The 26,046-nt window shown below is 30.7% G+C and overlaps 6 protein-coding genes across 10 annotated transcripts; 2 read left to right on the plus strand and 4 right to left on the minus strand.

The window, feature by feature from the left end:
• The first annotated feature begins 26 nt into the window (after positions 1-26).
• Positions 27-3,174, plus strand: LOC132907285 (transmembrane protein 64). 2 transcript variants are annotated; one of them, XM_060960218.1, is made up of 4 exons: positions 27-296; positions 836-1,428; positions 1,509-1,670; positions 1,748-3,174. In XM_060960218.1, the coding sequence occupies exons 2-4, from the start codon at positions 898-900 to the stop codon at positions 1,910-1,912; spliced, it is 858 nt and encodes a 285-aa protein (XP_060816201.1). In that variant the 5' UTR covers positions 27-296; positions 836-897; the 3' UTR covers positions 1,913-3,174. The 2 variants fall into 2 exon arrangements, with proteins under 2 accessions (XP_060816201.1, XP_060816200.1); XM_060960217.1 differs by having other exon boundaries at positions 31-284.
• On the minus strand, positions 2,751-5,870 carry LOC132907280 (alanine--glyoxylate aminotransferase 2, mitochondrial). Of its 2 annotated transcripts, none has more exons than XM_060960210.1 (8): positions 5,416-5,870; positions 5,134-5,222; positions 4,861-5,045; positions 4,456-4,771; positions 4,133-4,336; positions 3,739-4,053; positions 3,369-3,620; positions 2,751-3,298 (listed from the first exon to the last, which is right to left on the minus strand). In XM_060960210.1, exons 1-8 carry the CDS (start codon positions 5,483-5,485, stop codon positions 3,182-3,184), a joined length of 1,548 nt encoding a protein of 515 aa, XP_060816193.1. In that variant the 5' UTR covers positions 5,486-5,870; the 3' UTR covers positions 2,751-3,181. The 2 variants fall into 2 exon arrangements, with proteins under 2 accessions (XP_060816193.1, XP_060816194.1); XM_060960211.1 differs by having other exon boundaries at positions 3,182-3,298; positions 3,364-3,620.
• Positions 5,871-5,990: 120 nt separating this feature from the next.
• On the minus strand, positions 5,991-7,583 carry LOC132907281 (evolutionarily conserved signaling intermediate in Toll pathway, mitochondrial). The gene is made up of 2 exons (XM_060960212.1): positions 6,411-7,583; positions 5,991-6,338 (listed from the first exon to the last, which is right to left on the minus strand). The coding sequence occupies exons 1-2, from the start codon at positions 7,276-7,278 to the stop codon at positions 6,049-6,051; spliced, it is 1,158 nt and encodes a 385-aa protein (XP_060816195.1). The 5' UTR covers positions 7,279-7,583; the 3' UTR covers positions 5,991-6,048.
• A 340-nt stretch (positions 7,584-7,923) lies between these two features.
• On the plus strand, positions 7,924-11,423 carry LOC132907279 (chondroitin sulfate synthase 2). Its single transcript, XM_060960209.1, has 6 exons — positions 7,924-9,208; positions 9,306-9,613; positions 9,687-10,277; positions 10,350-10,625; positions 10,692-10,875; positions 10,950-11,423. Exons 1-6 carry the CDS (start codon positions 8,563-8,565, stop codon positions 11,258-11,260), a joined length of 2,316 nt encoding a protein of 771 aa, XP_060816192.1. The 5' UTR covers positions 7,924-8,562; the 3' UTR covers positions 11,261-11,423.
• Positions 11,424-11,906: 483 nt separating this feature from the next.
• Positions 11,907-14,821, minus strand: LOC132907283 (ell-associated factor Eaf). 2 transcript variants are annotated; one of them, XM_060960215.1, is made up of 6 exons: positions 14,624-14,821; positions 14,145-14,517; positions 13,745-13,976; positions 13,221-13,454; positions 12,259-12,551; positions 11,907-12,162 (listed from the first exon to the last, which is right to left on the minus strand). In XM_060960215.1, the coding sequence occupies exons 2-6, from the start codon at positions 14,293-14,295 to the stop codon at positions 12,068-12,070; spliced, it is 1,005 nt and encodes a 334-aa protein (XP_060816198.1). In that variant the 5' UTR covers positions 14,296-14,517; positions 14,624-14,821; the 3' UTR covers positions 11,907-12,067. The 2 variants fall into 2 exon arrangements, with proteins under 2 accessions (XP_060816198.1, XP_060816199.1); XM_060960216.1 differs by having other exon boundaries at positions 14,605-14,821.
• A 518-nt stretch (positions 14,822-15,339) lies between these two features.
• LOC132907286 (uncharacterized) lies at positions 15,340-18,331 on the minus strand. 2 transcript variants are annotated; one of them, XM_060960219.1, is made up of 3 exons: positions 18,254-18,331; positions 17,032-17,629; positions 15,340-15,869 (listed from the first exon to the last, which is right to left on the minus strand). In XM_060960219.1, the coding sequence occupies exons 2-3, from the start codon at positions 17,189-17,191 to the stop codon at positions 15,418-15,420; spliced, it is 612 nt and encodes a 203-aa protein (XP_060816202.1). In that variant the 5' UTR covers positions 17,192-17,629; positions 18,254-18,331; the 3' UTR covers positions 15,340-15,417. The 2 variants fall into 2 exon arrangements, 1 of the variants encoding a protein (XP_060816202.1); XR_009658138.1 differs by lacking the exon at positions 18,254-18,331 and having other exon boundaries at positions 15,745-16,946; positions 17,032-17,158.
• Between the last annotated feature and the right edge of the window lie 7,715 nt (positions 18,332-26,046).

Genomic DNA, 26,046 nt, shown 5'->3' on the forward strand with positions numbered 1-26,046 from the left:
AGAATTGTCATGGGAATTTCTTTGATAAAGCTGCGTGGTATTGCAAAATGAAATGTTCCTGCTTTCACACCAACAGAGTGCTTGACGTAAACGAAAATCATAAACGGATTTTAATTATGTTCTACAAGTTTATGTTATTTATCTTTTTATCACAAAACTGTTATATTTTTCAATAAGAATGATAACGGATGAACGAAAAATCGAAAATAAAACATAATATTGTTCATATTTGATGATAATAGGAAAAGTATAGAAAATTGCAATTTACGAAATTGTTTATTATGGTAGGTAGTGAGGTAAAAATAAATATTATTACGTGTTATTTTTTATTTGCATACTTTTCTACGAATCTATGATTACAGTAATTTAAGACAATAATGTAGAGTTATTTCTGTTGTACCAAAAAGTTTCTTTCCCGTATTATGCGTGCTTCTAAGGAAATTAGTTTTTATGTAAATGATATAAAAATATTTAATAAATACAAAATTGAATAGTTATCTGTAACCTTATTTATAATCATGGTACTATAATGATCACCACATTATAATCAAACATTTGTGTTTTATCCATAAATTATTTGAAGTACATATTTAAGTATCATAAAATTTATAAAAAAATTATTGCATAAATGATTTATATATAACATAAATAACAATACATATATTTAAGGCAAATGAGCTGATATGTTTCTTTCTAATACTATCAAATATATTACCCTTTAATATAATATATATTTTACTGGTATATTACTGAATATTATTGATTATCTAATTAAACTGATAAAAAGCAAATGTGTTATATGTACCTAACATATCATTTGACATTTTTCAAACAGGTCATAGCAAAAGAATTGAATGATTTTTTCCTTATTCATAATGAGGAATAGACATATTGGACATGGATATAATTAATATAGAAGATGTGGAAACTGGTGTTCGTCCATCTAAGAACTCTACTTCGATACAGTGTAACTGTATCCACTCAAATTCAGTGTGCTACATTGTAGTAACAATTGCCACCCTGGCACTTTTGGGTGCAATTGTTTTTATCTGCAGAGACTATATTAAAGTGTTGCTTTATTGGATTGAACATCAGAACATATGGATTGTTACTGTAATATTTATTGCATTGTTCACAGTGGTCTCATTCCCTATTGTAATCGGATATTTATTCCTTATCATTGCTAGTGGTTATTTATTTGGCATATTAAGAGGCATTGTCATGGTAGTTTTGTCTGCCAATTTAGGAATAGCTATAGCACATGTTACCCTTAGTGCGTTGTCATCTAAATTACCTATTGGAGCTCTTTTACAAAATGATACTGCAAGAGCTATTCTCAGAGTTATATCTGGACCACAAGCTTTCAAGGTTGTGTTATTTGCAAGATTAACTCCCATACCTTTCGGTCTACAAAATACCATTTTTGCGGTATGTACTTCCTGATTAATATTTAACAATATACGTAAAAAGCGTGTTAAAAACTGTTAACAATATATACAAATATTTAGGTAAGCAATATGGGTGGTATTCGATACCACATAGCTAGTGCATTAGGTTTATTACCTGCTCAAATCATCAATATTTACCTGGGCAGTAGTTTAAGATCTATGCAAGATGTCCTTGAAGATAGATCAACAGCAGCAACTGGTTACATTGTTTTCTGTTTCCAAGTATATTTTTAGTATAAAAAAATTAAGATTCAATTTTTTATGATATTGAAAGTGCAAATAATTTTTTTTAATTTCAGATTCTAATAGGTATTTCACTGATGGTATATGTTGTACAAAAAGCACGTAGGGAACTTCAACTGGCATTATTAGAAGCTGATCTTGCCTCAATGGCTCAAACCTCTCATTACCTTCTTGATACATTACCAGACTCTAAAATCGTTCTAACAAATCTGATTGCTTAAAAATTGGAAATTTTATTTTTTAATTAGATGCCTACATATTTCATATTTAACACTATTTTATTCACTTTGTTATAGACTAGTTAATGAAAGAATGTTTAGTAGATCGAAGAAATTCAATTTACTATTCATTAATAACAGAGTTATACATGCATCTTTTCCACATAATATTACTCTGAAAGTACTGAATATTTTGTGATACAAGCAACAGTATAATGAATAATTGCTTTATTAAATATACTTCAGTGAGCATTTTTAGACAATAACAAGGACAAATAGAGTATCATGTTAATATTAAATTTTTCTATTTATTTTTTTTTTCTCGCAAAAAAACAGATTTTGTGCCAAATTTTATTTTTTACATATTTGAAATCCCCATATATTGTTGTCTTCACATATTTAGAAAATTTGATTGCATTTACATCTGTTGATATACAATAATTTTTATGTAATGTTGGCAGCTTTGCGTTTACTTTGGATAATATTTTTGCATAGTATAAAATGTCTTCCAAAACATGTATTAATTTGAATTTTACATGAAAGAACATATTGAGAAACTGATTAGAAAGAAAAGATTATAGAAGAAAAATGTACAGTCAAACAAGTATATGAAACATGAAGATTTTAAAGTATTAAGATCAAAAGCAATAACTTATTTAATTCGTACAAGTTGCTTTACGTACTCGTATATGTGATTTGAAGTATTTAACTTCCGTAATTTACATGTAACATATAGAAAACTGCATTTTCCATGAAAATAACAGGGAACATACAAATAACATTTAAATGTTATATGACGAATTATCAAGTAAATTTGATGCGCATTTTATTTTTCGAAGACTGACTGTTTAATAATTGAAGTTGCAGATAAAGATGTTGATTACAATTTCCGTCGCCCTTTTATTATATGTATGGATGAACATTACGATTCTTTTCAAAATGAATTTAAACGTCTGCTTTTAATATATACCATAGTTTTAATTCAGATATCTATCAGCTACACAGCGTTTGCGAATGTTTACGATAGGTAGATACTCGAACGCGTTAGATACGTACCCGAGTGTACTTCATTAAGGGACAAATGAAGGAAACAAATATGTGTATATAATTATTAATTTTCATTGTTCATGCTTATCGTAAGTGACCATGTACAGAATAAACTTAAACACAATCAATTTGCATGAATAAAATGTAAGAACTACATATGTTGTACAAATGTAACATACATAATTATATCAAATAAAAGGAGTTGAATTCACGTATTACATTCGTTTATCCTTTAATCTGCTTATATTTTTCTTGGTGTATCTCTAATGTTCTCTTAATAACTGCAAAAGTAAAATCTGCATCCATTTTCGTTACACATAAAGGTGGCTTTATTCGCAGCACCTATGTACATTGAACATCATAAATATTCATCTATTAAATTTTATAAATATTTAATCATCAATCACCTTACATTTGCATGTAACCCTCCTTTACCAACAAGGACACCCATATTTTTGATATTCTCGAAAATCTCGAGCACGTATTCCGTTTGTAACGGCTTTTTCGTTTCGGAGTTCGAAATTAATTCAATTCCAATCATTAATCCTTTTCCTCTAACATCACCAACGATATTGGGAAATTCTAATAACAAAGTACTCAAGCGATCGATCAAATGTGTCCCCACTGTATATGCATTTTGTTGAAGATCTTCTTCTTTTATAATCTAAATTATTTTAATTCATCGTTATATATTATAATTAATTGATAATTGTGATAGTTAAAAAAATTATAAAGTAATTTTGGGAACATGTAAAAAAATATATAGAGTGAAATATATTTACATCTAATACCGTTGATCCTACGATGCAGGCAAGTGGATTTCCTCCGAACGTGTTAAAGTGCAATGCTGAATTCAAACTTTCGGAAATCTCACTACTTGTCACTACAGCTCCAAGAGGAAATCCGTTTCCTATTCCCTTTGCTAAAGTTACTATATCCGGTTCCACACCGTGGTTCTCGAAACCCCAAAAATGTTCTCCTGTCCTACCGAAACCAGTCTGAACTTCATCTGCTATACAAAGACCACCCTTTTCATGGATATAATTATATATTTTCTGAAGGAAATATTTGGGATATTGAACAGCACCTCCTACTCCCTAAAAAGTTGCACAACCTTTGTAATTAGTAATTGCCAATAATTATAAATAGAAAAATTGAGAGTGAAAGACAGAATACCTGTATACTTTCAGCTACAAACGCAGCGACGCTGTGCGTATTTGCCAAACTAAAACGAAATGATTCATCGAATTTCTGAAAATATTTTTCAGAAGCTACACATTCTTCATCTCCACAATCACATTCCCTTCCTATCACTTGTACAGGCGAATCTCTACATTTTGATCCACCCCAATTACCTTTGTATACATCTGGATATACCGCCTGAAATGGTTACACATTGATTATAGAATCATCTATTTCCGGTTCAGGCATTCAAATCAAAGTTCCAATAATAATCTCGGAAGGAATTTGTATACGAAAACCAATTGGATTTTGCTTACATGTAAATAGCCAGGTGGTTGTGCAACGAATGGAAATTTCCATGTACTCATGGCTGTAGATGCTGAGGTTCCATAAGTTGCACCATGATATCCATTTTTTAGCGATACGATATTCTGGTTGCGCGTATAGATCCTAGCCATTAAGAACGCCAATTCGTTTGCTTCCGATCCGCTATTTGTTAGATATACTACTCTCAATTTGTTTGAAAATTTAGTTGTTAACTTGGTTACATATTCATATAAATGGGTATGCATATAAACGGAAGATACGTGGTTCAATTTAGACGCTTGTTCAGATATAGCAGCTGTTATTTTTCTGGAAAATATGCATCACTTAATTTCTTATATTTATAAATCTTTTTTTAATTGCATTTTTTATTAGTTTCTATTTTATATTGTTCTTACGGATGAGAGTGACCAACAGATACAGTAGCAACCCCGCCGAACATATCCAAATATCGTTTTCCACGATGGTCCCACAACCACTGCCCTCGACCTTCGTGTATTAATAGTGGTTCTTTGTAAAATTGCTTCAAAGAAGGAGATATGATCGATTCGTATGCCTTTTTAATTTCTTTATAATTTGTAATCTGTTTCATAAGCAAATGTAATAGTAGACATTTTTATGTATTTGTATTATGGAAAAAATAATTTCGACGTGCAAACAAAAGATCTCACCTTGTAGGTAAAAGGTACGTATTCGCAATCAGGCATTTTTGAAACATCTTTCACCGTAGTAACGAAATTTCTGGTTTGTATAGTGAACCCTAAGATAATAATGATATGTTATTCATCTTTCGTGATTTAAAAAATTCGTCGGTTGAAAAGCAATTGCTGCATCGAGGAAATTTAAGCTCATATAGCACATTTGAATATAATGAAAGATTTCTTCGGTGATAAAATAATTCAATACTTAATAAATTAATTGAATTGAAATTTAATAAAAAAAAAGATACTTACATTTTAAGTTTATAAAAGATGATAAATTAGCAGAAGTTGTGATGACTTGAACACACTTATTTATTAACATATTGCTACCAATTTTATTTTATAATTACCAGAGTATGAATTCTATTTTATACTTTTAGAGGAAATTAACAACATAATTTAATTTCTATATTTATTAAATTGTATTAAAAATATTTATCTTTATTTACACGAGTTTCCTATTGTATGTTTGAACTGTTTGAAAATCGAACACTCACTACGATTATTACGAATGTTACTCGATTATGTATACATGAATTTAAAAGTTAAGCAAATTTATTTTCATATAAACAGTTCGTGTATAAAGTATGTATGAGACACGTTCAGTTCTGTGTGTATGAAAAAGGTCAAAATATTTTAAGAATATTGATAGGCGAGAGTGTTCCATTGTGAATACATATTTGTAATGGATAACCACGCTGAAATATTACTTTCAATTAAAATTGAATTTGTATTACTTCAATTTATATCTGCAAAACTATGCTAAGTTTAAGAAAGCATAATCTTTTATTATACATTTTGAAGAAAACATATTAAAAATTAGATAGTTTTTATTGTACAAACATGTTTATTTACAGTTTAAATTTGTTTATACAAACTAATAAATTATTTTTCTGTTACATCTACATTCTCAGATATTTGTTTTACATCAGGTTTTTTATCATCTTCGACGTATAATTGTTCATTTGTATATGATTTTAATTTAAATGTTACTGGTACTTTTTCTAAAATAGGGTTTGTTTTTTGTAAGCATCTTATCCATGATAATAGAGAATCTTTAGAAGATGTACCTGTAGCACACATTGCATAATATACACCATCTTCCTGTTCATGAATAGTAACTGGTATTTTAAAGTTATACTTTTCCCAAAATGGAATTTTCAATTTAGTTATATCTGAAAATGAAACAACAATTAATACTTTTATTATTTAATATAAAATATACAAGATTCTTTATTTCCTTTTACCATCATATTCTCCATAAATGATGTCCCTTTTTATTGCCTCTCCTTTTAATACAAAATAATCTATATAATATTTATCAACCCAAACTGCAAAAGGACCTTCAACAGTTAATGATTTATCAGTTGGTTGTACAGCAAGAAGTTCTTGTTGTGATTTACTCATGGTAGATACAATCCATGTATCGTCAATTGCATCAGGTACATCCTTTGTTCTATATATACTAACATCAGCTTGTACATCTATGCTCGATATTTTTGCTAATGCAAATTCGGCAAGTACTTTTACATCTGTTGGTACAGGTTGAGGTAATGGCCAAGGGTTTAGTTGAGAAAATTTTGGTAACCAATAAAACATGCTGCAACATTTTTTTATAACTAAACCATTATTACCAAAAGTATCTACAATCATTTTTTGCATTTCATAATCAGGTATTACAAAATTACTTTCCATTTTGTTAAGTATTAATAGAGCTGTATCCTGATGTTTTGGATAATGATAACTCAAAAGTTGAAATTTATTTTCTGGTACGTATCTTCCTTTTGGAAATATATCAAATAATGCCTTGTAAGTTTCTAAGTCTTTATTTACATCAAATTCATCCATATATTTTAAAGCAGTTGTTATGAATTCTAATTGTGCTTTTCTAGCACGGTCATCCCTTTTATATATACGTATAATTTCCAAAAAAGTTTTTTTTTCTTTTACTTGCACATTAAAATGATAAGGTGTAATGTCACTATGGGGATTATCTTTATTATATAAAATTTTATTGTTATGTAAATTGTTAACGATTGTCAGTTGAACACTTGCACGTTTTTTAATTATTTGTGATTTATTTAATGAGACGATTATACTTCTTAACATACTCATACTATTAAAGAAAATTTTATAATTTTTAATTTAAATAAAATTCATTAATATACAATTAAATATAAATATACGTCTTCAATGATTGCTCTGTATAACCTCCTCTTGAGAATTAATCAATTTTGTAATACAGATATGCAAATATACAAATAACATTTTACATAAGTTAGTACTTTTACAAATTTTAGTACTAATTTATCAGTCAGTATTTAATAGTAGTGCAATTTTATTACGATATTTTTCAATAATACATATCTATTGAATAGAAAAAAATGAGTGCCATTTGATGAAAGAGAGAATGAGAGCTTATGGTTCCGCGTGTGTACGGGCTAATGCTGTCCTCAGCGGCCAAATACTGAAGGTGTTCCACTCTAGCATATACAAGTGCCTGCAAAGTTTACAATGTGCCCAGTTCGTTTCCACACTAGCATATATAAGAATCTATTTAGTTCCACCATAAACGAGGTATATTGTAATAAACTCTTGTAGCGTGAAACCACAGCGAGTATATCACGTTTATGATGGAATTAAATAGGTCTTGTATATGTTATATGTATATATATATATAGAGTGGAACACCTTCAGCACTTAGCCACTGGGGGGGAGTACTAGCCCGGGAACACCGGACTATAATTGTAAGCACTCTCTGCTATTATCTATCCACACTCTAGTGAAATCTTTTAACCATAGTTTGACCAGAGAAGAAATTTCCTCTCTAGTTTAACATTCTTATAGAAGAAATTGATTGTAAAATTTGTTGAGAACCACTGTTATAAATGTAATAGACAAATAATTATATGTGTGGTATTTAATATAATGGAGGATAAATGTTTCAAATTTCAAATTATTGTCATATCACATTATATGTCATTTATCATTAAGGAACAAACGAGTTAAAACCAGTGATATTTAAAAATTACTACACAAGTATTAGAATATTTTCAATGAATGATAAACCTGTATTCTTTCAATCTTATTTAATAAATATAATAAGTAAATAATTAAAAACACATACACACAGTATTTTTGCAATAAATTAACGCTGTGGCTGACGAATAATATATTAATAGGAAATTATTAAACTTTGCATAACTGCAGACTGTGTTGCAGGTTATTAAAGATAATGAATATATATATCTTTATATTTAATGCTCCAATGTAAAGGATGATCGCTCATAAAATTGAATATAACATAAAATCTGTAATATAATAGAAAATTATTTTTGCACAATAAATGTTGATATATTCATTGCATGTATATAGTGTATAACCAAACATTATCAAAAAATGAATCCTGTGCTAAAAATATTTTTAACCCATTGTTGGGCAAATATACATTTAATAATTGGGATTAGCATGGGTCTAAGTTTCAGTATGATGTTAATACCAGTTAATGTAGATAATTCTAATGAGAATACAGAGTATTCAATGCATTATTTAAATTATCAAGATGACTTGGATGAATATGAACCAAAAATAAATATTAACAACAAACCTCAACAGGCACAAAAAGTTTCTAAAGCATTAGTACGTCCAAGATATTATTCCACAGAACTTGGAATCAGAGAGAAATTATTCATTGGAGTGATAACAAGTCAACAATACCTATATAGTAGAGACATAGCAATTAATAAAACTATTGCACACATTGTGGACAAAGTACGATACTTCATTTCTATACCTGAAGGAACAAAGCCTAATGTTACTCTTCCTGGTATAGTTGGATTTACAGATACCAGAAGCATTTTGAAACCATTCCATACTATGAAATATATAATTGATAATTATTTGGAAAATTATGATTACTATTTCTTAATCAAAGATGTAAGCTACATCAATGTTAAAAAATTAGTAAAATTCGTTACCAAGATTAGTGTAAGTCAAAATGTTCATGTGGGGGTTCTTGGAGACATTCCAACTTATTGTTCCTTGGGTAAACTTAGCATGTTTAAATATTGTTTGTTCATTTATTCACATGTTATAGTTTTTTTCCTTTAATATTCGACTAATAAGTTCTTGCTAATTTTCAGATTCTGGAATCCTTCTGAGCAATTCGATAATACAAGAATTAAAGAACAATTTGGATTGGTGTGTAAAAAATGCTTATTCTGATTCGGATGATGTCAATTTTGGACGATGTATTGTTCATTCTACCTCGACACCTTGTTCTAATCACATACAAGGTCAGAAATTTCGGCATACCAAATTGAAACCAACATTTTTATTTGAGATGAATCTGAAGGAATTGGTTAGAAACAAAGAATTTTTAAGTTCACTTGTAATATATCCAATATATGACCACCTTCTTGCCTACAAATTGAACACTTATTTTGCAGCAGTGAGTGTGTTGAATGTATTAAAAGTTAATTCAGTTGTAATCTACATTTTATACAAATTTTTAATGATTTTAGACAAAGTCCGTGGAAATTCAAGAAAAGATTTCCAATATTCGGAAATCGATTTTAAATATGGCAATTTTAGGGCCTCCGCAAGAACGCAATGTTTCATGGCCAATCGGTAATCAACCAGGAAATAAAGCTGTTGGTCGTTTTGATATTTTACGATGGTCATATTTTAATCAAACTCACATATTTCTAAATACTGATTTTTCAACTGTACAAGAATTAAAAACCGATGCTAAATTTGACATAGATCGAACGATTAATATTACAGCTTCTAGTATAATCGCTGATTATCAATATACATTCAAATTTAATAAATTATTGAATGGATATCAAAGGTTTGATGCATCTCGAGGAATGAATTACATATTAGACTTGGAATTTACCAATGTTAATACTGGTAAAATATTGAGGAAGAGGATTGAAGTGTGCAAGCCGCTTGGAAAAGTTGAGATCTTGCCTGTTCCGTACGTAACAGAAAACACGAGAATAAATATAATACTAACCATAAATCCATCAAAGAAACGGGATGCACTGAACTTTTTAGAGCACTATGCTATAGACTGTATGGAAAAGAAGTACAAAACCTTTCTTATGATGGTTAATATTTTTTTTGAGTTAATTTCTTAAGATCTCTTTTTGTATTTTTTAATCTTGTTTATTTATATGTAGGTCCTTTTATATAATTTTGACTCTGCATCTAAAGGAAGGGCAGATATATACTATGAGATTAAACAATATGCACTATCATTGGCTGATAAATATAAGAAACAACAGTCAAAAATTACTTGGCTTTCTGTACGCTTACCGAATATTGTAACATCCATTGAAACAAATCAGTTGCTGAACATAGCTGTTACAGATTTATGTATAAGAAAATTTTCACCCGAAAGTTTAATACTTCTCGTCGAAACTGGAATACAATTTCGGCTAGATTATTTAAATAGGGTATGTGTATTATTAATACTAACAAAAATCTTGTATATACAAATTAATTAAAAATTTAATATTTAGATCCGTATGAATACCATAAACCAATATCAAGTATTCAGTCCAATTCCTTTCATGGAATACCATCCTGATATAGCTCATATGAACGATATAAAACAAGTTGACACGGATATTAATCGCAATCATGGAAGATACGACGAATATAATTTCAATAATATCGCCTTTTATGTTAGAGACTATAACAACAGTATGTATATTTTTCTATTTATATGTATATTTTTGTATTATTAATTTCATATAATATATTACATTTTTTTGCAGTGAGAAAAACCACTGAGGCTAGCATTCCAATAATACACTCCGATCGAGATATTTCATCGATGCTAAATCTTTCACAGAATATTCCCGATACTTCTTTATACGAGATGTTTGTTTCTTTCAGTAACCTACATATTTTACGCGCAATAGAACCGGCTCTCAAAGTAAGGTATAGAAATGTTGATTGCTTTGATACAACTGATAATATCAGCAATTTCTGTAAACAGTCGAAGAATCATCATTTAGGTCGACGTAGTCAACTTGCTAGATTAATACTAGACTATGAAACTTATAGGAATAGTTTACTAAGATAAATTGTAAGGGAAGTATTACCAAATAATACTACTATTTTGTTTGATGTAAAGGATATTAAAATGTTTTACATGTTATGCATGTACATATATAATAAAATTCATATTATAATGAATACTTTATTAAATTTATATATTTTATTTAAATAAATAAGTTTGTAAATAATACAGGAGTTCGATTCTTTTATTTTTCGTAACGCATCACATAATTTTATATTTATAAAGAGGTTGTAAGAGAAAATCAATAAGATGTGCATGACATTTAGATATTTACAATTATTTAAAAAAACAAATAATCAAATTGAAAACTATAGAATCGAAAAAAAATAGCCAGTTTCATAAAAATCACATAAAATATTTTGGCAAGATTTCTACCTTTAAATTATATAAGAAAATAAAGATCATATAATTACACTAAATATTAGTCAGTAGTAATTGTACAATCCCTAATACCTTATAAATAAATGTACATATGTTACCATTTGTATTCATTACATTCTTTTCATATATTTACTGCACAAGAAGTAAAAGGTTTTTGTTTCATATATACCATAACTTATTATAATACATATTAAATATGTGAAGTATGCTGTCACTCGCTAGACACATACCCTGTGTATGATATGGAATACAATTGAATTTTTCTATCTTTTTGAAATCTTCAATATATTACAGCAAATAAAGCGTTGTAAAAATAGAGAATTTTTTGGCAGAAAAGACCTTTAGGAAATCTTCCATTGTCCTTGGAAAATATTCCGATAGAAACGCGTTTATCAATATAAATATAATTTGAACATATATTACCTTTAATCACTCAGATTCTGATTCTGATAATTGTAAGTCATCACTTAGGAGATTATTTGGCATAAGAAGTGAAGGAGATGAAGTTATACTGTTTACATCTCCTAAAAAGAAATATGTACAATATAAAATAGATCAAAAAAGGAAATTGCTTATATTCAAAAAGAAAGCTTGCAAAAATAATCATATTGAAAGCATACCATTAACTTCTGTCGAAGCTGGAACATCTTCTGTGTCTGAGTCACTATCTTCTGAACTGTCTGAACTTGAACTACTTGAAGTACTATCACTCAGAGCACCTTCATCATTATCCATAATGACAGAAGCTTTCGTATTGGATTGAGTATTAGTCATAGATGATGACCTTGAAGGTGCAGTAGAATTGACAGTCGGGAATGTTCCAGATGATGTTAAAGGACAGTCATCATTATCGGAACCAATCATTGGTAAACTGGCTAAAGTAGACGGTGCCACTGAAGATTGCACTGGTGAACTAAAGTACTGTGTTTTTAGTAAGATTACAAAAAAATCTGAATATATTACTGTAACATTACTACATAATCAAGCTTTTAAAAACTTATTTTACATTCTTTAACACATTGACTGCCACGCGTGTTTTCAATGAAATCTCCTTCAGGCCACGCGTGCCGCAATACCAAGCGTTCTCTGCTAGGTACTCTCATCGATATTTTAGTAATGCGAGTCGCTCAAATGGTGGTCTCAAGAATGATCTCTTGCTTCGTTTGTTCGCAACATTAAAACCACTAGCTATTGTTGAATATAATGAAAGCAAGTGTGGTATAGATTATTCCGACCAAATGGTTTCTTATACCACCACAATTAGAAAAGGAATCAAATGGTACCGAAAACTTGGCATTCGATTCCTTCTCCAGCTATGTATAGAATACTTTAAAGTTTTACATTCTAAATAATTTCTTTAATAAACCATTTTCAATAGTTTTTAATAATTCAATAGTTTTTTATTATTTGCTCTGGAATATCTTTTCAAATACCTACGACGATCCTTCGCAAGTAGTCAAATAAGCGCCACCCGAATACGGGTGTCGTGGCGTTCAACGTGTTAATTAGCATAACATTTCATTTTTTTCATCAAAATTGATATTTATATCTGTACTAGAAAATATAAAAAAACATTTTATACCTATTAGTTGAGGTAGAAGGTGGACTTTTGCTATGATATGGTGATACTCTAAGAGGACTATATTGTTTTGGATGTAACTGAACGCTAGGTTCCCTTTTTTTTCCACTTATAACCTTTGTTCTTCCAGTTGCCCTACCATGAGTAGGACTCTTTTTGTTTTCTACTGGAGTTATAGGTCTATTACTAATATTTCCGCCAGAAACTCCTAAATGTATCTGAGACTTTGGTTCTGTCCTAAAAAATGATATAAAATGTTATGATGATATAACACGTTATGATCTAATATATTAGTTTGTCCGAAAAGTATCTTTCTTTTACAGACAAGTCTTTTACAACGATGCATCTTTATACAAACATGAAACCTAATCTGTCGAATGTTGTGATCTTTATTTTGATAGAACAAAATGGATCATACATAATTTGATAAAATAATATAAAACAGAAAATATTGTGCATCCATTGTTTCCTTATAAAACGAAAGAAACTTTTTGGATGACCTAATATCTCATAAAAAAGTTACATACCGAGTTTTTTTCACTTGAATATTTGCTGTTAATTTTTCTAGTGTAATTTCACCTGTAACATTATCTATTATCAAAACACATTCTTTGTGATAAGGTTTCTGAGGGCCCTTGAAAACGGTGTGTGGAATTCCAGCACCATCTAAATGTGGAACAGTAACTGTCATCATGTTGTTTGTTCCAACATCGACTCTTGCCACCTTGGAAACATCAACACTTGCTGGTTTAAAATCATCTGAATAAAAAAACGCGTTAATGTTTCTATTATTAGCTACAAGTCAATTATATTTTCAATATTATTAACCACTGATATTTCTTGCAGTATGTAAAAACATGAAACAAAATTATAGTCAAAATATTTATGAATATGTAAATTATAAATGAAAAAAATGTGTTGTCTAACATTTCAAAGTGTGAAAGGCCGTTGATCTGTTACTGGTAAAAGTTGATCCCAGTTTGAGTTCTCGAATCTCAGGACCTAGACCAAGCCGCTCTGCCATGTCACGCCCGATACCTTGGAAGTTTGTTTCCGGAACAGATGCGACTGATTTCATTGGGTACAATTTTATTAATTTCTCTTTCGATGATATGAATAAAACAAATGCTAAAGGCACACGGAATTTACGGCCGACTGAGATTAACTATTGTACGTTTTATTCGTTATCCTGTCAAAATATGGCAGAGACACGCATTTGCATTTCAGTTCGGTAACAGCTGCGTAAACTCTTGCTTCGTTTTATTCTGTTACGATTAATTTGCTTGCACGTTCGTTCCTTCTGTCATTTGTAAGTAAAATAATTATCATTACAAATCCGAACAATTCATATGGTAGAGAAAAATCAAGCGAAAATATCACAACTCACTACAATACGATTCACTGACCTAGTTCGTTTGAGTATCTGCGTTCATCAATATCCACATTTACTGCATTAATTTAATAATTACTAAAACACGTGTTACACCGTTGATTTCGAATTCTCGAATTCGAAAACTTGAATTCTTAACAGCAGCATTGTAGCAAAGATTTACAGAATCAACCGAAAATTAACTTTCCACTGTATTATAGGAATTTAAGTATTATCATAGAATCTATATTACATATAGATAAGCTACAATCTAAAATGTCTAACGGATGTGTCGTGTGAAAGGAGAAGCATTGTGATATTGGCATTTTATTAACATTTTTTGAGAATATATAAAATTTAAAGAATTTTAAGCAAACCATATGTCTTTTAAATATTTTATTCAGAAATGAAATTTATTACTAACATTACAAATTTATATATACTTTATTAATACTACTAACTTTACAATATTCCTATACCACGATCATAAACTTCTATTATAGGCAAGGGATGTGAAGCATTTTCGGGGAGCACTAATTTGAGCATAAATCCGCAAAATTGTATGAAATTCAAAATTCAAATATCAATTTAATTTTTGTTTCTATTGTTGGTTGCGCTTACGCGATTACAACCAATCATCAATGCGGCCTCAAAGTATCATGTTTTCCGCTCCCCGCTCTTCATTCGTTCACCTAGGAATATTTTGTAATTCTGGGGAATTTACCGCATCGCACAATATGAATCCAAAAGGGGTAGATATAAATGTTTATTTATTTTCAGATATATATATAATACAAAAAGTAATATTATAAATTCAATAAAATATATTATTTATACTTCATTTAAAGTGAAAACCATGAAAATTTCTACAAAACAGAGAGAATATTGGGCCAAATCAGTACTTGGAATATCATAATAATAAGAAAATTCATCAATAAAAAATCTTTCGAATATATAGGAGATAATTAAACTAATGACATTGTAATTACTATTTCTCAAACCGACCAACATAATCATTAGCAATTGGAGAGTAATAGTAATATTCATGAATAATTGATGCCTTCGTATTTGGTTTTCTTTTCGCCTTGGTTGTAGATGAGAAAATATTGGCAAAATACTAACAGAAAATACTGTGAGCCAAACTCTTTCACGAATCCCATATCCTTGTAAGATACCAGCAGTGAATAATGCCAATGATATAATATCAACGATCATAGAGTACCAATTGTAGAAGATCCTTAAATACCTTGCTACACTGGTTGCTGATGTAAGAAATGGAGCTCCTGGAAACAATATTGCTAAAGATAATATGCTCTATACCACACATACATATTATGAGTGCTACTATTCACTATGTTTTATAGCGTGAATTAGTTGTTTTTAAACATCAAAGTTGTAAATGTTTTTCTAGATCTAATGTTCTTAGAACTATTATGAAAAGTCAAATTTTCTGACTGTTTACCTACGTTCATATCAGTTTCCAGAAATTTAAAGGAAAAGACAAAAAAGATGTGAAAAGTAACAATTTTTAATTTTTGAATATGATATATAAATAAATAATCAATAATTTTGTTACAGATATAAAAGTAAATGCACAGTTGGAACTTGTGAGAAATAATGTAATTAATGGATACTTTTAGCTCTTAACAAAAATAAAAATTTCATTATCTATTTCATTTTCTACTTAATGAAATTTCTATGAAACAATTAATATTTAGATAATATTGTATATTTCAAAGCAAAACTAATTGATAATCACTATTTGAATTAGAGAATAGAAGTTTGTTATAAATGATAAAAAGTTTAAATTTCATCCATATTATTTATACTTCTTTAAATCGTTACAAAAATTTATATAATGTTAGGATGGAAGCTATAGTACATAATTGAATTTCATTATTATGTAAGTAATAAATATAGAAAAACAGAAAAAACGCTATTTATGATACTGTAATAAGCAAAATTAAGAAATTACAAGCATGCAAAACATAAATAAAATTATCATCTATCTACCATACTAATTCTCATAATGTTCAACTATATACATACTTATGCAAACTATGTGGCAACTAAATAAAAGGATATATTATAGGATATTATGTATCTATTATAGGATGACATTTTTTGGGATCACTTTTTATGTTTTACATTTTGCTTAAAAACAAGTGCATTGAATTATGTTATTATTTCCCACCTGTTCCAACAAAGTTGAAATTTTGATAAAATGATAAAATGAGAGTACTGTTTCTTCCTTTGGAGCTTTACACTTAAAAATTAAGTACAATACCCTTATGTAGTTTCATACCAACTAATCCTCTGCATGACCCCCACTAACATATAAGACGTACTTTTAGGGGGCCCTGTACAGATAACACTGCTTTAAAAATATACTAGGCAAATATCAAGATGCAAAATATAGGCAATTATCAGAAGATACATTCTTACCAAACCTGAGTACTCCCAGTATGGAGTGTGAAAGTAGAATTTGAAAGGCATGAAATGACCAGGTGCTTGTTTTATCATACTTATTACTGAAAGTTCTCATGCAAGCAACTGTCACGAAGAATTTCGCTAAATGTGCTAAGATACTGTTTGGACAGATCATGGCTACCTTTCATCCACAAACACTGTACTTTTTGGCTTAATTAATTTAAGATCGCGTAATACGTTAAAGTTAATGAAAACTTCCATGCGATCACAATTAAAATACGTCGTTACGATCAAGTATCTTTACGTTTTATTGACAAGGTAAACACTAATTCTTTTACAATTTGTTTGATATTTGAGTGAAGTATGGTTATGTATTCTTGGATCTGTAATGATCAAACTTTATCTTTTAACGTCTGATCTACATTCTACATTACGAGAGTTATATTTATGTTTCTGAATTTGCTCAACTTTATTAAAACACAATCCTCGGCATAGATAGCAGCACGAACATCGTATTCTCTTTAGATAGCTCAATATCATGCGTACATATATGTAGGTATCTTGTTTGTGTCTTCAAATGATTTTGCCACATATTTTAATTATCACAATACATCTAAAATTTAATAGATTCCGTACATTTAATTTAATAATTTAATTAGAAATTTGGATTGATTAGAAATTCGTCTTTTCAAATATTCTATTCAATTTTCGATATAAAATCTATGCAAAAATATGGTTGAAAATTGATGACTCTATCCTTGAGGGTTGATAAAGAAAGGTATCATACTCGTAACTCATGAAAGTAAGTATTAGTATAATGATATTTAAGCTTATATATATATATATATATATATATATATATATGTATATTTTAACAATTTACAAATGACATATAAGAACATTATGTACATTTTACATATAACGTGAATAAAAAATGAGAATCATAAATATGATTAGAGGAATATCAGTGCAAATAGCTATAATTATACTTGCGTATGAAAGGAAGTATCAAGGATTGAATTGGCAAGCAACTGTTGGCATTGAATCAAGAAGTTTTTTAAGCAAACGCAAAGAAAGAGGTTTTTGCGCAAAAAAAAGAAGATAGAGGAAGGATATGATAGAGATCAACGTCTTTCCTTCGTTCAGAACGACAATATGACTAATAAGAATGAGTATATCACTGATACGTGTTGTCACTTCTACTAAAAATTTTGCAGCAGTACTGCAGTATTTTTACCCTTGACAACTTGTCGTGTAATCGCGCTAAACGTTCGTGCGCGGACGACGTGAAATCATTACACTACCCTAAACCTTATGCGAACCTTGTACTATTGAAAATTTTAATTTTATTGTTTATACCAATGATTTACAAATAAGGTTTTTTTAATGAATCGCAAAGATGTAATTCATTTGATCCACATTTTTTTTATTTTTTAACATTCCAAATGAGAAACATTGATTTCATATGCAACATATTTTTGTGTATGTGTGAACAAAATCATCCAAATATATTTCCTTAATTTATTAAATTTCTTATTTTTTCATTTCTTATAAATCTCTTATATATCTCGTAAAAGTACACGATAATGATTAAAAATTATATTTGTAAATTATAACTGTTAGTATTTGACTTCAAACGGTACATACTTCTTTTATGAATCCCTAGCTATTATTAAGTAAGTGCTGCCATCTATCGAGTGAAGATTCGAAGGTATTTATCAGATCAAAATCGCCCTTATGACAAATACTAATTGACAAAGTTGCTAATCGCGTTTTACACATATATCAAAATGATTGTACACACAAATTCTAATATCTTAAATGTATATTATTCCCATAAAAGCTATCTATTCACATATATGATACTTTTGTTTAATTAAATAATCACATTTTTCGGCAATCGATCTTATGGAATACACAAATTTCTAAAATTTACGAAAAATAAATACATAATACCAGTAATAATTCTTATTTAATATATGACATTTAGTATTAAACGAAGATTTATTTTAGCTGTATCAATATGTGTTTACTTTGGAATTAAAGAATGATCGATGTGATAGTAAAAATCTCATTTACAAATAACTACATTTATCTCTTGAATTACAAAAAAGTAGCAATATTATTTAACAAGTACTACTTTTTAGTGCAGCGAATTAATAGAAGGATTAATCTTAATAATCGTCATGACAATTCTAGCACAATTTTCCAATGTGATTTTATTATCACTCTGACAAACAACGTCACGAACCGTATGATGATTTATTTTGTCAAACCTTTTTACACGATAATGAAACCTTTACACCAACAAGACGGTTACACCTTGAACTGTTAACAAACAACGAAATAACCTCTCGTATTCTTCTATGTTTACAGGATATTTTCTTATAATTAGATAACCATTCTCCCTTCCCCTGCACGCCTATGCAGGTAACTACTAAAAATAGAATTTTGCGATATTTTTACATTGGACGCTAGAAATGCTATTTTAAAATGTAACCGCATAACTCCTTATGAAATGAACTATAATTTAATTTATAAACCGATATTGAGAAAAATTGTCGCTGTTTATTACGATTTTCGACAAGGGAAAGATGGAAAGGATTCTCTTTTACAGACAGTATATAAGAAAATAAACTTTTTTAACGACTTTCGTCTTTCTTATGTAATAACTTTCCGATTACCTTAATTTCCTGATATTTTCTGACTTTAATTTTCTCCTTATTTGCAGTACTATTGCAAGACTTTAATTACATTCTATGTATTCAGAGTCTTATTTCCTCGTTTTGTTAGAGATTAGTCATTACCTAACGATCGAAATTACAACGCTGTTGCAACGAGGTTATGCGACGGAAGGAACGGGGAAATTACCGCTCTTGTTTTCCGTTTGCCAATGTCAACGATGCGTATCTATGTATTTGGGTTTTCTCCTTTTGCGTATACTTTATTGTTCGTCACGATACATTACTTAATACACCATAATTACATTACACAAAGTCAAAAGAAAAAAGAGAGAAACTGTCCTTCGTAATATAATACATTATTTCAATTTTATTACTAAAAAAATTCTAACGAATATTGATAAATTCCTCAAGAAAAGTTTCCTTGTGAAATATTTATGCAACACAGTGGCGTCGAGATTCTCCGAATAACTTTACATCTTAACCCTTTATATGCTTACGATCGTTACCAGTGAATTGCGGATATTAAAATTGTTAAATGTTCAGTAAGTTGCATATTCGGTTATTATATGTATATATACGTATATCCGTACGTATGTATAGCAGCACACGAGAATATTCGAACGCTCCTAGAAAATTTTTATATTATATAAAATATTTTGAAATCCCATTAGCACTGTAACGAGACAGAGTTATTGTTAAAGAAACGGATCTGAAAACATATACGTGTATGTATGTAGAAGTTGCAAGACATTTATTGGAAGCGTACCCCTCACAAAAATTACCGAAGTACTTGTATTAGCCTATTATTGAATATATTAACAAGTCACAGTATGTATTGAGATCATTTTTAGCACTAATTGTATGCTCAAGACTAGATGTTATTTGTAGCGTATACTAATGTTTTACTAAGAGTATATTTGCAATAAACGTCTTGTAACTTTTATATACGCTTTCAGATTGATTTCAAATTTTATTAGTATAATCGCGATAGCCGTGTCTCGTTACAGTGCTAAAGAAATTTTAAAAAATTTTGTATATTGCACGTAATATATTCATAGAAAAAATCTCTGATAAGTCTTCGAATAGTTTTGCGAGTCGCTATATGTATGACGTATGCGAGTTACTTACGTAGGATCGAAATCAAAGATACACAAGAAGCTAGTTATTAATAAAATTTGCAATTTAGGCGATAATTTAGACCTTTGACCACGGACGAGGAGGTAGAATTACAGGATGCGAAACTCTGGAACATTTTAAAGCGTTTAAATTCATCGAGCTTGAGAAAGTTTGATAAAAAAGTTTATTATCATATTCTAAAACGACCTACACATACTGAAACATGTTGTACACATCGATTCTTAGATTTCACGAAATTGCGTTAGAATTTAGCCTTGCTCATCAGCTAGGATGGTATATCGATTTATGCATCGATGTAAGCCACTTCTAAATCGATACATCGATGCGAGTTTACACTAACCTGCATCATGAAACCTAGCAGTCGATGCATGCAGTGCAATACCTATGTTTCAGCGTATGCTAGGTTGCTTTACCGCGATTATCAAATTAGCACGAAAGGTGTTTTAGATTTCGTATTTTTTCAATTTCAAAATATAGATACAGGCGATTTTAGCAAAATTAATGTTGACTTCTAATTAGATATAATTTATTATATCTATTATACGATATAAAAGGTTGGTAGTTTCAGTGTTAAAGAACTTTATATTTTTCAACTTCGCGTTCCAAGTGCATTGTCGTACTTTCGTCATAATGCCAAATAGGAACGTCACATGGTAGAGCTCCTGGAATCTGAAGATAATCTCATGTTAGACAATTAATTGTTCCGGTATCGTTCTTACCCCTTACGTATTCGTATAATATGATGACGACAGTGAGATACCACGATTGATCGATCTCTAGACATCACAAATACGAATGATGTCACATTTTATCTTACGAAACTTGGCGATCTAGATGTCGACCACTCCCGTTGGCCAAGATAACAGAACCAATTTTTATTTCGCAACAGTAGATAATATACGCGTAAAGTAGAGATATGGAAATTATCAGTTTGTTCTAGAAGCCAACTGATTATCGGGAAAATTGAAAAAATTTCCGATAAGGATAGTGGTATGAATAAGCCGATAGGCGCTTAAAGGTGTTCTAAGTAGAATTTAATTAATGAACTAATGGAGGCCTGATCAGGTTGGTAATCTACTGGTAAAAATTTAAGTCTCAGTCCGGCCCTGGTTCGTTCCTATAGTAATTATCTACGAAGGAAATAGTAAAACACGGATTTATTTTACCAGTTACTTTTAAGGTATTTGTAGCGCGAGAATAGTCCTCAAAAATAAAACACACTGAAACCCGAAAGCCATATTTTTCACGCATGTATGAGATTCTCTTTCTAGACAGAAATTTCTATACACATACTGTTTATGATTTTAGGTTATCCGCAGATTATGGCTCGGAGGCACATCTGCCTTTTCTGGCGAAGTCCGAATTTCCTATCTCCCAAGTTGTAAATTTTACGATTCGGATCTCATCAAGAGGCTAATTAACACCCTAAGTGTTCGATGAGTCCGCTCTAAAGCAAACATCTGGTATCAATAAAAAACACCAGAGGATATGCGTACACGAGGGTGAGAAGGAAAACCCCAGAACGCGGAGTTAGTACATAAGGACCAGGCGAGGCTTCTTCAAGAAGTGTAAAACAAGTCTTCAAACAGTTCACCACACAGTCATACTCTTCGTGTTATACATTACTCTGCTTCCCCCTTCTCCTCCCTGTCATCCCGCCCCTCCCCAAAGTCCCACAGCACACAAAAAGTAGACAACCGGAACGTCCTGTTTTGCGGCCAAGTTTTCAGGTCAAAAATAATAACCAAAAACAAGAACTCACAAAAGCTCCGCTCCCCAGCGGCTTAAACCCCCCTCCCTCCAAAAAAATCAACACAAGAACGAAAACACAAAAAATTGTAAAAACGACGACACACGATACAGTATGGTTACGTCGCGTATCGGTACTTTTGCCTAACACACCTTACTCTAATTCATTGTTTATTGTGAATTTCAAAAATGTATAAAAAAAACAAATCTTGGCAAAATAAACGATTTAAAAAAAAAATTACATTATTCTGCATTTTTAATCTACCTCCACCTTGAGCGTTAATAGCGTTCACGGTTCGCGATATCAACCGATCAATTGCATCCTGACTAATCGCTAATTAGTTGAGAATTCGCATTATGTACATTAACAAACAATTCAGAAATGGACAGGACGTTAACTTTATGTTATAACGCATACCGCAAATAGAACGCTGAAATTACCAATATTTAACTTTTTAACAGCTTTGTGAGAATGGCTTTTCCACGATTAATGAAACAATCAGTTTCGCAGCGGCTTACTATAGCAGCTACATGTTAAAACTTTTAACTTTGAAGATGAATAACTCCATTTCAGTAAGGTTAGGTTTTCTGAGCAGACAATCATGTACAGATAATATACTAAATATTATATTATATTATCAATAAAGATTTCAAAGAAATTACAAGAAAGTCAGCCTATGGTATAAAATCTTAAATAACCGACAATCGTTTCATCAACAGCTATTTCGCCGATATTACCTTTTGCTGACAATTATTATACTTACCGCGGTATGTTATCGTGCTGAAACTCTTAAAAAGACGGACCACTCTCCGATTTTGATGATTTTTCGATATATTACGAAACTCAACATTTTTCCATCAACTCGTCAACCACTTTTTTCTATACATATAACATATAAAGTATATGTATTTTCTACACATATAGAGACTGACCTCGTTTAGTTTCCAAAATATTCGCGGGAAACCCGCTACTGCATTATTGAATTCTGCCTATAGTTGTGCGTCTGTGGCAACGTATACGTTAGCAAGCGTGTGCAGCGTACACGATAGTAAGTAATCGGTCATTCTACAATACTTATATAGTTCCGCCGTTATCGTTAATTATGCATCTTTATCTGCATATTCGTTAGCATAAAAAATAAAATGGAATGATAAAAGTTGTTTTAACTAACTGTTACTTTAGTAATCAATACAAATTAAAGAAAGATAGACATTTACAAAAAAGCAGTTACCCCTAATCTCGATAATCTTTTTAAAAATACGTTCTCAAAATCACTAACCTGAATTGTGTTCTAAAGGTCTTAATAGGGTGTGTGTATGGTAAATTAAATGCATGGACGGGTGGAGAACAGCTTTGCGTCACTCCTTACAGCCCCACTCCTTCTTTTCGGAGAGCGCCCCCCACCCACGTTCCTTTTCCTCTTTATTCTTTTTATGCACGGAACTGAATACGTAGATAAAGATGCATAATCAACGATGACATATGACGATTTCTACCGTTTTTGTCAGTAAAAGACGATATCGATGAAGTGGCTATTGTCGAAACGATTGTCGATGGTATTACTTCCAAACATCAATTTACCAACACCGGAAAAGTATTCATTTTTGCTCGAATGAAGCTCTATCGCGTATTGAAAATACGCGACTGCGGAACCCTGGCTTGTTAGCAATTTAGTCGATGCTGCTGCCGCACGATTCAGGTTTAATTAAGGAAGTAAAAAAGAAAGAAACACGAGGAGGAAAAGTTATAATGTTGAAAGTGGGTCGGATCTTGAAACTTTGTTGACCTAGACAAGCAGCATTGTCCCATCCCTGATATTTAAAAAATCCTACATGTACTGTTACCGGTTATTGATATACTTTTTGACAGACCAGTTGTTTTTTCGCTTGTTGCATACAGTCATCTTACGCGTTTTACTCAGATGGTTAAATAAGTTTTCTTTTTACCTGTTATCAATAATATTTCGTTACAATCGTTAACGCAAAATATATTCTTCTTTCTTCTATCTTTGATATTTAGTTATTGAGCTGTTTAATTTTAAGTATCACATATATTTTGTATTTTCGTTGCAAAAGTATATTTCTACAGATTGAATCACGAAAATGGAATATTTTAATATCCGATGATATCCAGGGGTGGATAACATTGTATCAGATAAAAAACGATCTTCGAAAGTTTTAAATTGTAAAACAGCTTCCGTAAAGTTCTCTTTGGTCGCGGAAGGGAATTATTTCGTCTCTAATGAAACAATTAAGGAGAAATTTAATGAATTCTGCTTTCGGATTTTAAATACTACGTGAAATCGTTGACTTTATTGGCTAATGTCTAGTTCAATGCGCTCGTTACAGAGAAAATCCGAGGGGAGACAAGGTGAAAAATTCTCTCGAGTTTCTCATTGTTAGATGTCTCTCATCCATTCCATTCAGAGATATACCTGTGTTGTGTTCTCTCTTCCACTTGTGATTTCGCTGAATGTGATTTCATCGATCTCCATGATATTTCCTGTTTGGACTTATAAATATACGTATAAATTATGTTTAAATTTCCAATTGTTCGAGCACTTCTATTACTTGAATATCTTGATACTTGAGAATTCAGGAAATCAAAAATTCGAGTGCTCGCGTACTTGAAATTTGAAAGTTGACACTCGAGCGTTTGACTTACTCGGGTATCTTGGCACTCGAGAACTCGAATATTCCGGTCCTTTAGAATACCAGAAAGCGAAGCACTCAGAAGCTCGATTTCGTTGTTTGTGTCAAATATGAGATTTCGTACAATCTTTGAGTAATTCGTTCGAGAATTACAAGCGGTTCCTTTAAATAACAGCTTCTGGCCTTGGATAGATCTAGCGCATCATAAATTTTGCGCGAATCACATAAACAATTTGTCGAAATAAATGAATGCAGCTTGTACAGTATACTTAAATATCTACTAGCGACCTTGTACATAGAGAAAGAAAAAGAAACAATCAGGAATGCGTTGCTACCCGGAATGTGTATAAATAAAAACATTTAGTCCGCCGAGTAGAAACTGGCTTTGCAAAATTGTTGGCACGGTAGGCTGTTCCGATTATGTCACGAATTAGAAAATTCGCAATTTCTCTCGGAAATCAAGCAAAATAGCATTATCAAATTTAATCTTGTTTGGATTAACTTAAGCGTATAAGAACCTTCGATAGTAAAAAATTGTTTGCTTTGATACCGAAATACGAAACGTGCATCACGATGCCTGAATTAACGTATCGCGTGATGTAGACACGAGATCGATATCCAAGTAGCGATAGCCATGTAATGCATTTTCTCACGGGGTACGCCGATCAATGTATCCCGTCCGAATCAGTCCTTCCCATCGTGTTATTTTGTTCCGCGTATCCACGACAATTGCTGCGAAAACAAATAAAATAGAGAAACGGTGTATGATCGGTGTACGATCGTTGAAAATTTCCGTCGGTCTATTATC

Source organism: Bombus pascuorum, chromosome 5, assembly GCF_905332965.1.
Source record: "Bombus pascuorum chromosome 5, iyBomPasc1.1, whole genome shotgun sequence".
NCBI classification, from domain to species: domain Eukaryota; kingdom Metazoa; phylum Arthropoda; class Insecta; order Hymenoptera; family Apidae; genus Bombus; species Bombus pascuorum.